A 15,412-nucleotide genomic window follows, 5' to 3' on the forward strand; every position below is an offset into this window, starting at 1 on the left:
AATAGTATCTCCCATTGCTACTCCTCTGATTTGGTGGTAAAATTGATCTTCAAATTTAAAATAATTAGATTGAATCACCAGAGCACCAAGAATTGTTAAATGTTTTTTTATGATCTGAAAGCTCAGTCATTTGAAAACATTATTTAATTAGATGAGTGGCTGCACGTTGGGGAATGTTGGTGTATAGAGCTGTAACATCAGCAGTAACAAGCAGATAGTCCTCCAAGTTGGACCCCTCTAATTCATTAATAAGATTTTTAAAATGGGTAGAATCCTTAACATAAGACTTTTCCAAGGGTACAAAAGCCTTCAAATAAAAAACTGCATATTGCGACAAGGGTTCCAGAACAGATTGTATACCAGAAACAATTGGGCAACCGGGGAGGGCAGTGTTAGATTTATATATTTTGGGGAGGAAATAAATCTGAGGTATTTGAGGGTTTGGTTGTATTAGTACTTTATATTCTTTATGTGTAATGATTCCCTCATATTTAGCTTTAGATATTATATCCTCAATAATATTATGCAACCTTTCAGTGGGACCTTCCATAATTTTATTATAAAATAGTATATCATCAAGTTGTCACATAGCCTCCATCCTATAATTGGAGTAGTCCTGTACCACTATCCCAACCCCTCCTTGTCTGCCCTCTGAATTATAATGGATCTGTCATTTTTAAAATTCTGAATTAAATTATGCTGATAAATTGTGAAACACCTTGGTTTGTTTTATTTCTATTTCTTCTACCTCCTTCAAAGTGATCTTTTCAAAAGCTGTTACTGAGGGGTCAAGAGATCCCGGAGGGGTCCAACTGGATTCTCGTTGCAAGCCTGCTGGATTGTTATCTACATTTCCTGCATCAGTGTTCATAAAAAAAGTTTTCAATCTGAGTGTTCTAAAAAATCGAAACAAATGGGACCGAGTCGAGAAACTGTCATATCTCACAGTGGGAACATATGAAAGACCCTTCAAAAGTACTGCCTTCTAAACTGTTGTGAGGGGTCACGATGATAAATTGAAAATACCTGTATTTATTTCTTGATTGTTTTCTTTGAAAGTAATGTAATTTATTTGTAATGTAATTTATTTCTTATATACCGCTACATCCGTTAGGTTCTAAGCGGTTTGAAGAAAATATACATTAAGATTATAAATGAGAAGTAAGAAGGTACTTAAAAAATTCCCTTACTGTCCCGAAGGCTCACAATCTAACTAAAGTACCTGGAAATTAATAAAGAAGAGAAAATAAAGATGGTTGAAAAAAGAAAAATTCTATGTGAATTTGGTGACAGTTTCGGGAACCCCTACTGGAATTGGAGTAGATTGAGTTTGAATTCTTAAAAAAAGCTTCTGGTAGAATGGTGGTAGGTTTCTACATCCTTTTGTGTAACTTTCATTTTATTCTTTCCTTCGCAGTGGCTATCTTCCCTCCTATGTCCCGGCCAGTCACGGGCTTCAAGAAGTGTAGCCAGTGCCAGCGTGCAATTTCCCTCACGGACCCACACCGCTGGTGTCTTCGTTGTCTCGGGCCTGACCACTATCCGAAGTCATGCGAGCGCTGTGCTACTCTTCAACCTCGAGCCCTTAAACGTCGTCGGGTTCAAGTGGAAAAGCTGTTCAGGATGGACTCTTCAAGTACACCCTCGACATCTGACGCGGTCAAGTCTTCAAACGGAGGTCCTCCTGTTTCCATAACTCCGACCTCGAGACTCATCAGACCTTCCTCGTTTGAATCGTCTTTGACCTCGAGTACACCTGCTTTATCTTCCCCTGAGCTTCCCTCAGGTCAGATACCTAAGCAGAAGGTTCCTGCGGTGGTCCTCAAGCTATCCAAGCATCAATCCAAATCGAAGCATGCTTCTACTGCCACCTCGGAGCCTCTAGCCTCAGCAAGTGGTCCAGTTTCAGACTCGGTTCCACAATTGCAGGCTCATCTCCAGACCATATTAGAGCAGCAATTTGTTCAGTTACTGAGAAAATACAGTCTTGCCTCATCTCTGCCTCCTGCAGTCCAGCCTGGGCAATCAGCAGTCTCCCGTGAGGTTGAGTCCCTGCCTGTGCCTCAAGCTGAGTCTACACACTCTATGCAAGGAGTCGAGTCTTTGGGAGTGCTTCGAGATTCCTCAATCCAAACCACAGAGTCTATGGGGTTTCGATCTACAGCTTCTAGCCCTATCCATTCATCAGTGGAACTGCCCGTTTCCAGACATAGGAAGAGGTCTCCTCGATCTCACATGAGACCTTCTTCCAGACAGCATTCTTATCATCGATCGAGGCCCAGGTCTTCTACAGAAAAGTCTTCCTCATCTAGACTTCCATCCAGACCTTCCGCTTTGAGGCATTCTACTCCTCGCTCGAGGTCACCAATTGCAGACCCCGAGGATTCAACTGCTTATAGTGCCTCTTCCAAGTCTGCTTATTCCTTGGGTTACCAATACCCCAGAAAGGCTTCGCCTTTGTTCTCCACTCGAGGCACCTCGGGGTCCTCGAGGCCCTCTGGAGGCCCTGCTCTGGTGGATCAATTGTCCTTTTCCTCCTTCCTTCATCAGATGGCTGATGACCTGGATATTAAATTGGATGCTGGTTCCAAATACTCTAAGGAATATTTGGAAGAAATGCATCGCCCTCCACCTCCTGCTGAGTCTCTCAAGCTACCTCTTAACAGGCTTCTGTCTCAAACTTTCAAACGATGTCTAGAGACTCCTTATGCTATACCTGCTGTTCCAGGCAAGTTGGACTCGAGGTATAGAACTCTACATTGCAAAGGGTTTGAGAATTCACAGTTACCTCACCAATCCCTCCTTGTGGAGTCCTCTTTAAAAAGAACCCATCCTTCCAGAGTTTATGCTACAGTTCCTCCTGGAAGAGAGGGTAAGACCATGGACAAGTTTGGACGTCGTCTTTATCAAAATGCTATGATGTCCTCCAAGGTCCTCAACTACAATTTTGTCTTTGTTACTTATCTCAAGTTCCTCATTGATATTCTTCCAGGCTTTCTCCAGAACCTGGATCAACATAGGCATTTCGAGTTCCAAGAAGTCACTGCTACTCTGTCACAACTCAGATTGCATCTTCTCCAGTCATCTTATGATGCCTTTGAACTGTCTGCTAGGGCCACTGCTTTCTCTGTAGCCATGCGCCGCTTGGCATGGCTTCGCACCATTGACATGGATCCTAATCTTCAGGACCATCTGGCTAACATTCCTTGTGAGGGCAATAACCTCTTTGGTGAATCCATAGAGGCTGCCATTAAGAAATTGTCTGAACATGAAAAGTCTTTTGCTTCTATTGTCAGACCAAAGCCAAAGCCAGCTCCTGCAAAACCTTCATGCCCTTCTCCAATTTTCCAGAGGCGTTATACTCCAAGGGCGGCTCCTTACACTCGAGCACTTCCCAAGAAACAACAGCAGCAGAAGCAATAAAAACCTCAGCCTTCTGCTGCACAGCCTTTTTGATTGTCTAAAATAGAGCATAACCTCCATCATTCTGCCTCTGTCCTCCCTTCCCTCCATAGGAGGTCATCTCCATCATTTTTACTATCGATGGGAGACCATTACATCCGCCCTCTGGGTGTTGTCAATCATCAGGGAAGGATACGCTCTTCATTTCATTCAGGTACCACCAGAAGTTCCTCCAAGAGAGTATCTTTCCAATCCATACCAGACCACCCTTCTTCTTCAGGAAGATCAAGCTCTGCTTCATCTCCGTGCCACCAAGGAAGTTTCTTTGGAACAGCAGAGCAGGGTGGTTTTACTCCCATTACTTCCTAGTTCCGAAGAAGACAGGCGATCTGCAACCCATTCTGGATATCAGGGCTCTCAACAAATTTTTAATCAAAGAAAAATTTTGCATGCTGTCCCAGGCATCCCTATATCCCCTTCTAGATCAGCATGATTTGTTATGTTCTCTAGATCTCAAGGAGGCTTACACTCATATTCCCATTCATCTGGCCTCCCGTCAGTACCTCAGATTTCAAATGGGGAATCTGCATTATCAATACAGAATGCTACCCTTCAGCCTCGCATCATCTCCCAGAGTGTTCACCAAGTGCCTAGTTGGTGGTAGCAGCAGCTCTAAGGAAATGTGGTCTTCAGGTATTTCCCTACCTAGAAGATTGGCTCATCAAAGATTCAACAGCTCAGGGGGTTATTGTAGCGACCCAACGGACTACGTGGTTCCTACAAAGCTTGGGATTCGAAATCAACTTTCCCAAATCCCACCTTCAGCCCTCTAAGAATCTACAGTTCATCGGGGCTGTTATGGACACTATCCAACTCGGAGCAACGTCTGGATGCTCTTCAACTCTGTCACAGTCTTCCCGCTGTTCACTCTCAGCGAGACACATAATGGTACTATTAGGTCACATGGCCTTGACAGTTCACGTGACTCCTTTTGCCAGACTTCATCTCGGAATTCCTCAGTGGACCCTGGCATCTCAGTGGGCGCAGGCTTGCGATCTACTTTCTCGACACATTACAGTCACTCCTTCATTGAGACAGTCTCTCCCCTGCTGGATGCTCTCTTCCAATCTCTCCAGAGGTTTACTGTTTCAAACACCCCCTCATCAGAAGGTCCTCACGACAGATTCCTTGACCTACACTTGGGGGGCTCACATCGACGGTCTCTGTACTCAAGGCCACTGGCCCAGCACGGATCATCAGTGTCACATCATTCTGTTGGAACTCAGAGCGATCTTCAATGCTCTCAAGGCTTTTCAACACCTTCACGACCAAGTAGTCCTCATTCGGACGGACAACCAAGTCGCCATGTATTATGTCAACAAACAGGGAGGAACAGGATCTCCCTCTCTTTGTCAAGAAGCTCTGAAGGTTTGGGACTGGGCAATTCTCCACACCTTCCTCAAAGCTGTCTACATCCAAGGGGAGAAAAACTGTTTGGCAGACAAATTGAGTCGTCGTCTGCAACCTCACAAATGGATACTCAATTCCTCGCCTCTTCATCACATTTTTTCTCAGTGGGGAACTCCTCAGATAGATCTCTTTGCATCTCCTCCCAACCACAAACTGTCTCAGTTCTGCTCCAGGATATATTCTCATTGCCTCGAGGCAGATGCTTTTCTATTGGAATGGACGAATCTCTTCCTGTATGCATTCCCTCTCATTCTCAAGACTTGTCAAGCTCAAGAACGATCATGCCACCATGATTCTCATAGCTCCTCTATGGCTGAGACAACCTTGGTACTCCCTTCTACTTAACTCAGCAGCAGGGAGCCATACCTTCTACCAGTTTTTCCGTCTCTGCTTACACAGTCATGGACCTCTACTTCATCCCAACCTGCATTCTCTACACTTGACAGCTTGGTACCTTTCAACATAACTCCTCTTCAGTTTTCTCAACCTGTAAGAGACATTTTAGAGGCTTCTAGGAAGCCTGCCACTAGATAATGCTATTACCAAAAATGGACTAGATTTTCTATGTGGTGCATCTCTCATGACAAGGAGCCTCAAGTTTCCTCCTTATCTTCTGTTCTGGATTATCTTTTGCACTTATCTACTTCTGGACTCAAGTCTACATCTATCCGGGTCCATCTCAGTGCAATTGCTGCTTTTCATCAGCCTACTGAAGAGAAACCCCTCTCTGCTCATCTGGTGGTTTCCAAATTTATGAAAGGACTTTTCAATATCAAACCTCTCAAACCACCTCCAGTGGTTTGGGATCTCAATGTTGTTCTTGCTCAGTTGATGAAGCCTCCATTTGAACCAATGTCTACAGCTCATCTGAAATATCTCACTTGGAAAGTGGTGTTTCTCATTGCCCTCACATCTGCTCGAAGAGTCAGTGAGCTGCAAACTTTAGTTGCTGATCCACCTTTCACAGTTTTCCATCATGACAAGATGGTCCTCTATACTCATCCTAAATTCTTACCTAAAGTGGTGTCAGAATTTTATCCTGGAGAATCAGCTCTTCATACTCTGGACTGAAAACATGCTTTGGCCTTCTACTTAGAACGCACCAAAACACACAGATTTGCTCCTCAACTTTTTGTCTCCTTCGACCCGAACAAGTTGGGACATCCAATTTCTAAGCATACCATCTCCAACTGGATGGCTGCTTGTATCTCTTTCTGATATGCCCAGGTTGGACTGCATCTACAGAGTCGAGTCACAGCCCACAAAGTCAGAGCCATGGCGGCTTCAGTAGCTTTCCTCAGATCCACTCCTGTTGAGGAATTTTGCAAAGCTGCCATCTGGTCCTCGGTTCATACTTTCACCTCTCATTATTGTCTGGATATTTTCTCCAGATGGGATGGCCATTTTGGCCAGAGAGTATTACAAAATTTATTCTCTTAAGTTGCCAACACACCCACCATCCCATTCTGGTTAGCTTGGAGGTCACCCATAAGTGAGAATAGACTGCCTGCTTGTCCTGGGATAAAGCACAATTACTTACAGTAACGGGTTTTATCCAGGGTCAACAGGCAGCTATTCTCACAACCCACCCACCTCCCCTGGTTGGCTTCTCTGCTAGCTATCTGAACTTAGGAGACGCGCCCTGTGCTGGGCGGGAAGGCACTTGCGCAAGCGGTGCAATACTCTCAAAACTTCTGAGTTTCTACAAGCAAGTCTGCTTGTGAGGCTGTCCGCATCGGGGCTCCGTGGATGATGTAACCCATATGTGAGAATAGCTGCCTGCTGTCCCTGGATAACACCCATTACGGTAAGTAACTGTGCTTTTTCAATCTGAGTGTTCTAAAAAATCGAAACAAATGGGACTGAGTCGAGAAACTGTCATATCTCACAGTGGGAACATATGAAAGACCCTTCAAAAGTACTGCCTTCTAAACTGTTGTGAGGGGTCATGAGGATAAATTGAAAATACCTGTATTTATTTCTTGATTGTTTTCTTTGAACGTGTCCCTTTGGTGACAGTATCGGGAACCCCTACTGGAATAGGAGTAGATTGAGTTTGAATTCTTTAAAAAGCTTCTGGTAGAATGGTGGTAGGTTCTACATCCTTTTGTGTAACTTTCATTTTATTCTTTCCTTCTCCGTCTGAGGATGATTCACTTGTGGACTTTTTGAAATGAACTTTTTTATTTACTTGTCGATTTCTTTTGGATTTATTGCCCCGATTCATCCAGGAATAAATGTAGTCTTTTGTGAAGTCAAACTCATCACGTTTGTACTTTTTAATTTTAAATGCTTTTTGTTCAACTTGGTAATTGTCCATAGTGGTATCAAAATCTTGCTTATGTTGTTGGTATAATTCTTCACCCTCCAATGTTCTCAGCTGATCTAATTTAGATTGTATTTCACTCTGTTGAGTTTCAATAATTGGCATAAGAGCATCTATAGTAATTAGCATTAAATCAATTGAACATTGGGCGAGGATACTGTTCTAATTCTTCACATAATCATCATTATCCAAAAAATGAGGTTCTTTGTTGATTCTTAAACCTCCCCATTCCCCCTTGTCCCATCACCCAACCGATAAACATTCCAACTCCCACAAACCCATTCGTACTACCCCACAACCACACACACCCCACATACAATCATCCTCCAACAGCCAAGTTTCCTCACAACCCGAGAGTTCTAAACCTGCTCTCCCAAACAGATATTAAAGAGTGTAACACCATCAATAAGTCCAAACTGCAGCATCCTGGCGGGCACCCAACCACAGACCCTGTTGGCACTCTTCTCTGCTTGCCCTGAAGCCGTACTATCTGCCACCTGGTGCTATGATCTCCAGTAGGGCCCCACCAGCCTCACTGTACACATCTGCCGGCAAAGCGTCTCCCAGCAATTCTTTCAAAGCACTCCATGCCTCCTCTGTGGTTTTGACAAGCTTGTGCACTGTCCCGATGGCCATCAGCATGGCAAAGGGAAATTGCCATCTATATTTATATCCGGTCTGCCGCAGATAGAGGGTTACCCCTTGAAAGTCCCTTTGCTTCTTCAGGGTCAGTGCCGCCAAATCTTGATAAACCGCAATGGGCAGCCTATTCCATGTATAGTTACTGCGGCGGTGGGCTGTTTGCAGTATGGTTTCTTTCACTCCATACGAGGTTAAACAGATTACAATATCTCTGGGAAGATTCCCCTGCTCCTGGCCCAATGCTCTATTATATGCACCCCAGGGCCTGCAATGGACTCTCCCTGAGCCAGGCACCACAAGTCCTCGCAGATATCTTGCGCCACTTGCTTGACATCTTCATAAGTCCGCCTCAGGTAAACCACGTAGACGCAAATTACATCTGCGAGTGTGGTTTTCAATGTCCTCCAGCTTCTCCCAGATGTCTGCCCCATCTTTCTGCAGGGCCGCCACATCGCCCTGCATATCGATTAAGTCCTCAGCCACTGTGTCCACTCTTGTCTCCAGTTCCTCCTGCCGGCGAGCTACGTCTTGTAAGTCCTTTTTTATATCCACTACCGCCTGTTTAATGTCAGTGCGGATAGAAAGTATATCTTCCCGAAGGTTCACCATCATTTCCGCCAGCCCTCCCGACTCTGGAGGGCCACGTTCTCTATTATATATTCCTACTACCGAGGCCTTTGCGTCCTCACTCTGCTCAGCTATCGTCACCATCTTGGAAACACTCAGGGAAGCTACGAGCTTTTCAATTCCCGTACCTGATTTGCCGCTTGCATATCTATAAGTGTCCAACTTGCGGCAGGTAGACAACACTATCGCACAGCACAGGAGCATTGTTAGGGGGAAAACCGTGCCGATTCCACTGCTTAATTGCTGTTTTTCGCCATGGCCCCAACAGAGCTTCAGCCTCTTGTGACCTGCTGCATCGGTGATGTCACTTCCTCAGGATTTTGTAGACTTTAATCATATCTCCCCTCAGCTGTCTGTTTTCCAAGCTGAAGTGCCCTAACTTTTTTAGTCTTTCCTCATATGAGAGGAGTTCCATCCCCTTTATCATCTTGATCACTCTTCTTTGAACCTTTTCTAGTGCTGCTATATCTTTCTTGAGATAAGGAGACCTGAATTGAACGCAATACTCCTTTCGTTTTATACAGAATCTCGCAGGAAGTGATTGACTACCCAAGAGTTCAGGAATGATATGCCTATTTTACTAGAAAGATGATGATCAAGGTAAGTACCAATCTTCTCATATTCCCCCTGAATAGATGAAACGGGTTCTTAGGCCTCTGAAAGCCTGTCACCAAGAGAGGAGGGATCACATGTAGATACTAACAGGGTGAATGCAGAGACAGTTGGTCAATCTTATCTCTTTTTCTTGCATGCATCCATTGAATTTAGAGTGCAGAAACAAGATACTCATTCTGCGTTTTTAAATTAGATGAGATGGGTGGCAAAAAGTCTGTGTGCATTAGAAATGACTTGGGGTGGAGAGATGACACACACACACCCTCACATTATTCCCTTTCATTCCACAGATATAAAGTATACCCCCATAAATCTGGCACCTGCTGAGATTCAAGTGTTCACAGATGGCAGCTTCCCCAAGGGATTCATCCTCCGACTGTACTCCAGAGGCAAGGCATGTGTAACGGGTGAGGAGAAAGTTTAGTGCAGAAAAGACCCAAAATTTATAGCTTATTTAGCTCTCTTGAGCCATAGAACACTCACTCCACCTCTACTGCAGATTTCTTGTGCTGTTCATACCATGGTGGCAAAGATTTTCTCATTACAGAGCCAAGCAAGGACCAGAAGAGGAGGGGACTGTCGGTTCACATCAAGCATCCAGCAGAGAAACTAGGTAAGTTACAGCCACAGTAACAGCAGGTGAGACCACCTCCAGTCTGTGTCCTTAACCACTCTAATTCCACAGCTGCAGATGCTTCTTTAAAAAGCACTTTACATAATCAGTGAATGTATTGCAGTTCAAAAGCCAATCCATGAGTGTTAAAAAAAAAAAAGGGCCCCCAATTTCCTGATAATTCAGTTTCTGTTTCACCTGGTAGACCGGTATAGTTATTCTTTACCGATGGTTTATTCCTCACTAAGACCAGCAGGTGGAGACTGAGACAAAAACTTGTTGTAGTATATTAGCTGAGGATCCCTCTAACAATCCATTCTTTCTCAGTCTCTAGCAGGTTGAGGTAGGAAAACTCTGGCTCCCTCTGTTAGGCTTGTTGGAATTTGTTTTAGGACTCCTGGTCCCGTTTTTAGTGCCGGACAGAGCTTGGACAGGTCCTGTTTGGGGATCCGTCTGACCCTTGGGGGTGTCAAACCCAGCAGGTCTTGTGCTAGGTCCTTCCCCCCTTCCTCCACCTCCCTACATTTTTGTAGAGGGCCTCAGCTGGCAACCTGGCCTCCTAGTTGGTCAGGCCTCCATCTTTGGATTATCCCAGGACAAGCAGGCAGCATATTCTCACATATGGGACATATTGGATAGATACTTGGAGAACAAAGGGATAGAAGAGTACAGAAAAGAATAGAGGTAGAGGTAAGTTATAAAATTAGTCTGGGAACACTGTTTCAGGCAATAGGCCGGGTGCGGACCACTGGACAAGATGGACCTATGGTCTGCCCCAGCGGAGGCAACTCTTATGTTCTTATGGGTGAACATCAACCACGCAGCCCTGATGTGGACAGCTTCACAAGCAGACTTGCTTGAAGAACTTTTAGAAAGTTCGTGACTGCCGCACCACGCATGCGCGAGTGCCTTCCTGCCCAACGTAGGGCACACATCTCCTCAATTCTTAGTTTTCCGCGGAGCCAAGAAGCCCTCATTTTGACACTTTGCGTGAGAGTTAGTTCTACCTCTTGCCTTCTCTTCACCGCAGGTTGTGTAATTTTTGTCTTTTCTTTACAGGGTCGCTGTATTGCACGTGAGAAAAAAAAAGAAAAAGTTTAATTTTTTCAGTCATGTTACTGTGGGGTCTGGTCCGTAGCCTCAGCCTACGGGCTTCGATTTTGCCGCAGCCGTGTTTCATTCGATATCCCAGATGGTCACAGGATTTAAAAAATGTAGCCGGTGTCAGCATGCGATCTCCATCACTGACCCACATAAGTGGTGTGTACAGTGTTTAGGACCTGACCATCGTCTGGAGTCATGAACTATGCTTCAAAATCGAGCTCTTAAACATCATCGAGTTCAGATTGAAAAAATCTTTGGGAGAATGGATCTTTCTTCAACTAAAGCCTCAACCCCAATTGCAGCCTCCACCTTGACTCCGTTGAAGTCTTCTGTGGGGCCCAAAGCTTCATCCTCGACCTCGCTAAAACCTTCCTCGATGGGGAAGTCCTCATCCTTGGGGAAGTCAGCTAAATCCTCTCCGGAGGGGCCGTTATCCTCAGTGTCTCCATCAGGTAAGCTATCCAAGCCAACTCCTCAGGAGTCACAGGCCATCCAAATAGCAACACTGGTGGACCCAGTCGCTTCAAGACTTCCCAGGAAGTGTGTCTCAAAATCGAGGCAACACTCTTCCTCGAGGTCGTCTTCCTCAGAGTCCATAGCCACACCAAATGTACCAGCTCCAGTGGTCTTGGTGCCAGCTTTGCAGAATATGCTGGAAGTCATTCTGCATCAGGAGTTTGGTAACATGCTTGCCAAATTAACTCTTGCCTCGACCCTGCTTCCTGCAATCCAGTCTGAGCACTCAGCAATAATACAAGGAGTTGAGTCCTTGAGAGTGCCTCGAGAGAAATCCACACTATACAAGGAATCGAGTCCTTAAGAGTGCCTTGAGACCAATCTACACACTCTATGCAAGGAGTTGAGTCCTTACGAGTGTCTCGAGATACATCTGCACAAGGAGCTGAGTCCTTATCAGTGTCTCGACTTTTGATCTCCAATTTCCAGCCCTACCTCTACGCATAAAGCATTGCCTTTTTCGAGGCACAGGGTGAGGACCCCTTGACATTCCTCATCGAGACTGGATTTGAGATCACTCCCTCGTTCCCCCAGGCACAGTTCATCTCCACACCATCTGTCGAGACATTCATCGAGGCCCAGGTCCTTTTCTCGAGACAGACCTCATTTCTCGAGGCAACCAACTTCCTTGTTGAGGAAATCTACTGTAGAGCCACAGCATTCTCGTCAGTCGAGTTCTTCTCCTGCAGGGTTTTCTTCACCAGCTGGTTCTTCAAAATGAAAACGTTCTGCTTCTCCGGCTCATTCCACAAGTGGTTTTTCATCAACTTCTTTGCCTATGGATTCTGATCTGCGCTATCAATATTCCAGAGAGGCTTCACCTTCTTTCTCTGCCATGAGGGGTACTTTGCGGGGCTTTCGATCACCTTCACATCAACAGGGCCACCCCTCTTCTGATCCGGAGTCTTTTTCAAAATTTCTATGCCAAATGAGTAGACCTCAACATCACTTTGGAGTCTGATTCAAAATACTCTAAGGAGTACTTGGAAGAACTGGGTATGCCTAATCCTCCTAGGAATTCCTTAAAATTACCCATGAATGGCATTCTTTCGCAGACTTTTAAAAGAAACCTTGTTACACAATATTCCATTCCTGCTTGCCAGCAAACTGGAGTCTCGATATAAGATGGTCCACTGTAAGGGATTTGAGAAGTCTCAACTATCCCATCAATCTTCTTGTGGAATCTTCTTTAAAAAGAACTAATCCAGCCAAGGTTTATGCCACAGTCCCACCTGGCTGAGAGGGCAGGACCATGGACAAGTTTGGCCGTCGGCTGCATCAAAATTCTATGATGACAGATAGGATTTTAAACTACAATTTTGTCTTTACATCATACCTTAAGCATTGGGTCAACACTATGCCTACTTTCTTCATGTATCTTCCAGAACATCGCCTGCCAGAGTTCCAGCATATGCATTCCACTCTTGGTCAACTTCGCAAGCATATGGTTCAGGCTGCATTTGATGCTTTTGAGACGTCCTCCAGGGTCACTGCGTACTCGGTTGCGATGCACCATCTAGCCTGGCTCCACACCTTAGATATGGATCCAAATCTGCAGGATCAACTGGCTAACATCCCATGTCAAGGGAATGAGCTGTTTGATGACTCGATTGAAGCAGCTACAAAACGCTTGTCTGAGCATGAAAAATTATTTGCTTCCATAGTTCGGCCGAAGCCTTCTACTGCTAAGAGTTACAGACCTCCTCCATCTTATCAAAGGCATTATCCTCAGAAGGCAGCACTTTATTTAAGGCCGCCTCCTAAGAAACAACAGCAGCAACAAAAGAGGCAGCGTAAACCTCAGACTCTTGCTGCACCTAAGTCTACTCAGCCTTTTTGACCATCTAAAATGGAGCATAACTTCAATCATTCTGTCTCTGTCCTCTCCTCTTCCCATAGGAGGTTGTCTCCATCATTTTTATCATCGATGAGAACTAATTACATCCGACCTCTGGGTCATAGAAACATAGAATATAACGGCAGAAAAGGGCCGTCGGCCCAACACGTCTGCCCACTCAAAAGAACCCTCCCCTTAAAAGAATACTCCCCTAAGCAATTCCCCGAAGTGAACCCACATGTTTATCCCATCGTTTCTTGAAGTCGAGCACGTTGCTGGCCTCAACTACCTGACGTAGAAGGCCATTCCAATGATCAAGTAGTACTTCCTGATGTCACCATGAAATCTCCTACCCTTGAGTTTGAGCGGATGCCCTCTTGTTGCCTTGGGACCCGTAAGAAAAAGGATATCTTCCTCCACCTCGATACGCCCTGTAAGATATTTGAATGTCTCTATCATGTCTCCCCTCTCTCTGTGTTCTTCGAGAGAATATAGTTGCAGCCTGCTTAGTCGCTCTTCATATGGGAGATCCTTGAGTCCTGAGACCATCTTGGTGGCCATTCGCTGGACCGATTCCATTCTCTTCATGTCTTTTTGATAATGTGGCCTCCAAAACTGAACACAGATGAGGTCTCACCATGGACCTGTACAACGGCATTATGACTTCAGGCTTTCAGCTGACAAAACTTCTTCGGATGCAACCCAGCATTCGTCTAGCCTTGGCTGAAGCTTTTTCCACCTGTGTGGCCATCTTCATATCTTCGCTAATGATTACACCCAGGTCCTGTTCTTCGGCAGTTCTTGTTAAGGTTTCCCCATTCAGGGTGTATGTTCTGCTGGGGTGAATAATCTTACACTTTTTGGCATTAAAGCTCAGTTGCCATGTTTTAGACCATTGTTCCAATAAAAGTAGGTCCTGCCTCATAGTGTCAGCCATGGTTGCACGTTGCATAGCTTAGCGTCATCGGCGAACAGTGTAATTTTACCTCCCTGAGGCAGGTCCCGTACAAAGATATTAAACAGTATCGGACACAAGACCGAGCCCTGCAGCACTCCACTGGTCATAGCCGACGTTTCTGAAGGAGTACCACCTGATCTCCCCCCCCCCAAGAGAGTATCCTTCCATCTATCCCAGACCATCCTTCTTCTTCAGGAAGCTCAAGCTCTGCTCCGTCTCTGTGCTATCGAGGAAGTTACATAGAAACATAGAAATAGACGGCAGATAAGGGCCACGGCCCATCCAGTCTGCCCACTGCAATGACCCTTCCCCACCTAACTCAGTGAATAGATCCCACGTATATATCCCATTTGGCCTTAAAATCAGGCACGCTGCTGGCCTCAGTGACCTGAAGTGGAAGATTATTCCAGCGGTCAACCACTCTCTCAGTGAAAAAGAATTTCCTGGTGTCACTGTGCAGTTTCCCTCCCCTGATTTTCCACGGGTGCCCCCTGGTTGCCGTGGGACCCTTGAGAAGGAAGATATCTTCTTCCACTTCGATGCGACCCTTGAGATACTTGAACGTCTCGATCATGTCTCCCCTCTCTCTGCGTTCCTCGAGTGAGTAGAGCTGTAACTTATCCAGCCTTTCCTCGTAAGGGAGATCCTTGAGACCCGCGATCATCCGGGTTGCCATTCTCTGCACCGACTCTAGTCTCAGCACATCTTTTCGGTAATGCGGCCTCCAAAATTGCACACAGTACTCCAGGTGTGGTCTCACCATGGATCTATACAATGGCATAATGACTTCAGGCTTACGGCTGACGAAACTCCTGCGTATGCAACCTATGATTTGCCTTGCTTTGGAGGAAGCTTGCTCCACTTGATTGGCAGCCTTCATGTCCTCACTGACGATCACCCCTAGGTCACGCTCTGCTTCAGTTCTTGTTAGGATCTCGCCATTTAGGGTGTAAGTCTTGCATGGATTATGGCTGCCCAGGTGCATGACTTTGCATTTTTTGGCATTGAAGCTGAGCTGCCAGGACCTAGACCAGCGCTCCAGTAGTAGTAGGTCGTGCATCATGTTGTCGGGCATTGAGTTTTTGTCTGTTGTACTCTTGGCCACTACATTGCTTAGTTTGGCGTCATCAGCGAATAATGTTATTTTACCTCGTAGACCTTCTGCCAAGTCTCTTATGTAGATGTTGAACAGGATCGGGCCCAGGACGGAGCCCTGTGGCACTCCACTGATCACCTCCGTCGTTTCGGAGGGGGTGCCATTCACCATTACCCTCTGAAGCCTACCCTCAAGCCAGTTCCCAA

General features: G+C 45.6%; 1 protein-coding gene across 4 annotated transcripts in view; it reads left to right on the forward strand.

Moving 5' to 3' along the window:
* LOC117365011 overlaps positions 1 to 15,412 on the forward strand; it is a 127,806-nt gene that overhangs the window by 61,545 nt on the left and 50,849 nt on the right. For 2 of the 4 annotated variants that reach the window (XM_033954832.1, XM_033954834.1), the window contains 2 exons: positions 9,373 to 9,489; positions 9,630 to 9,695. The exons of 1 other annotated variant lie outside the window; for it this stretch is intronic. In XM_033954832.1, the coding sequence (XP_033810723.1) occupies positions 9,373 to 9,489; positions 9,630 to 9,695 (183 nt within the window). The remainder of the gene's footprint in view (positions 1 to 9,372; positions 9,490 to 9,629; positions 9,696 to 15,412) is intronic. One more of the 4 variants, XM_033954833.1, reaches the window with a different exon arrangement.

This window comes from Geotrypetes seraphini, chromosome 8 (assembly GCF_902459505.1).
Source record: "Geotrypetes seraphini chromosome 8, aGeoSer1.1, whole genome shotgun sequence".
In the NCBI taxonomy this organism is placed as follows: Eukaryota; Metazoa; Chordata; class Amphibia; order Gymnophiona; family Dermophiidae; genus Geotrypetes; species Geotrypetes seraphini.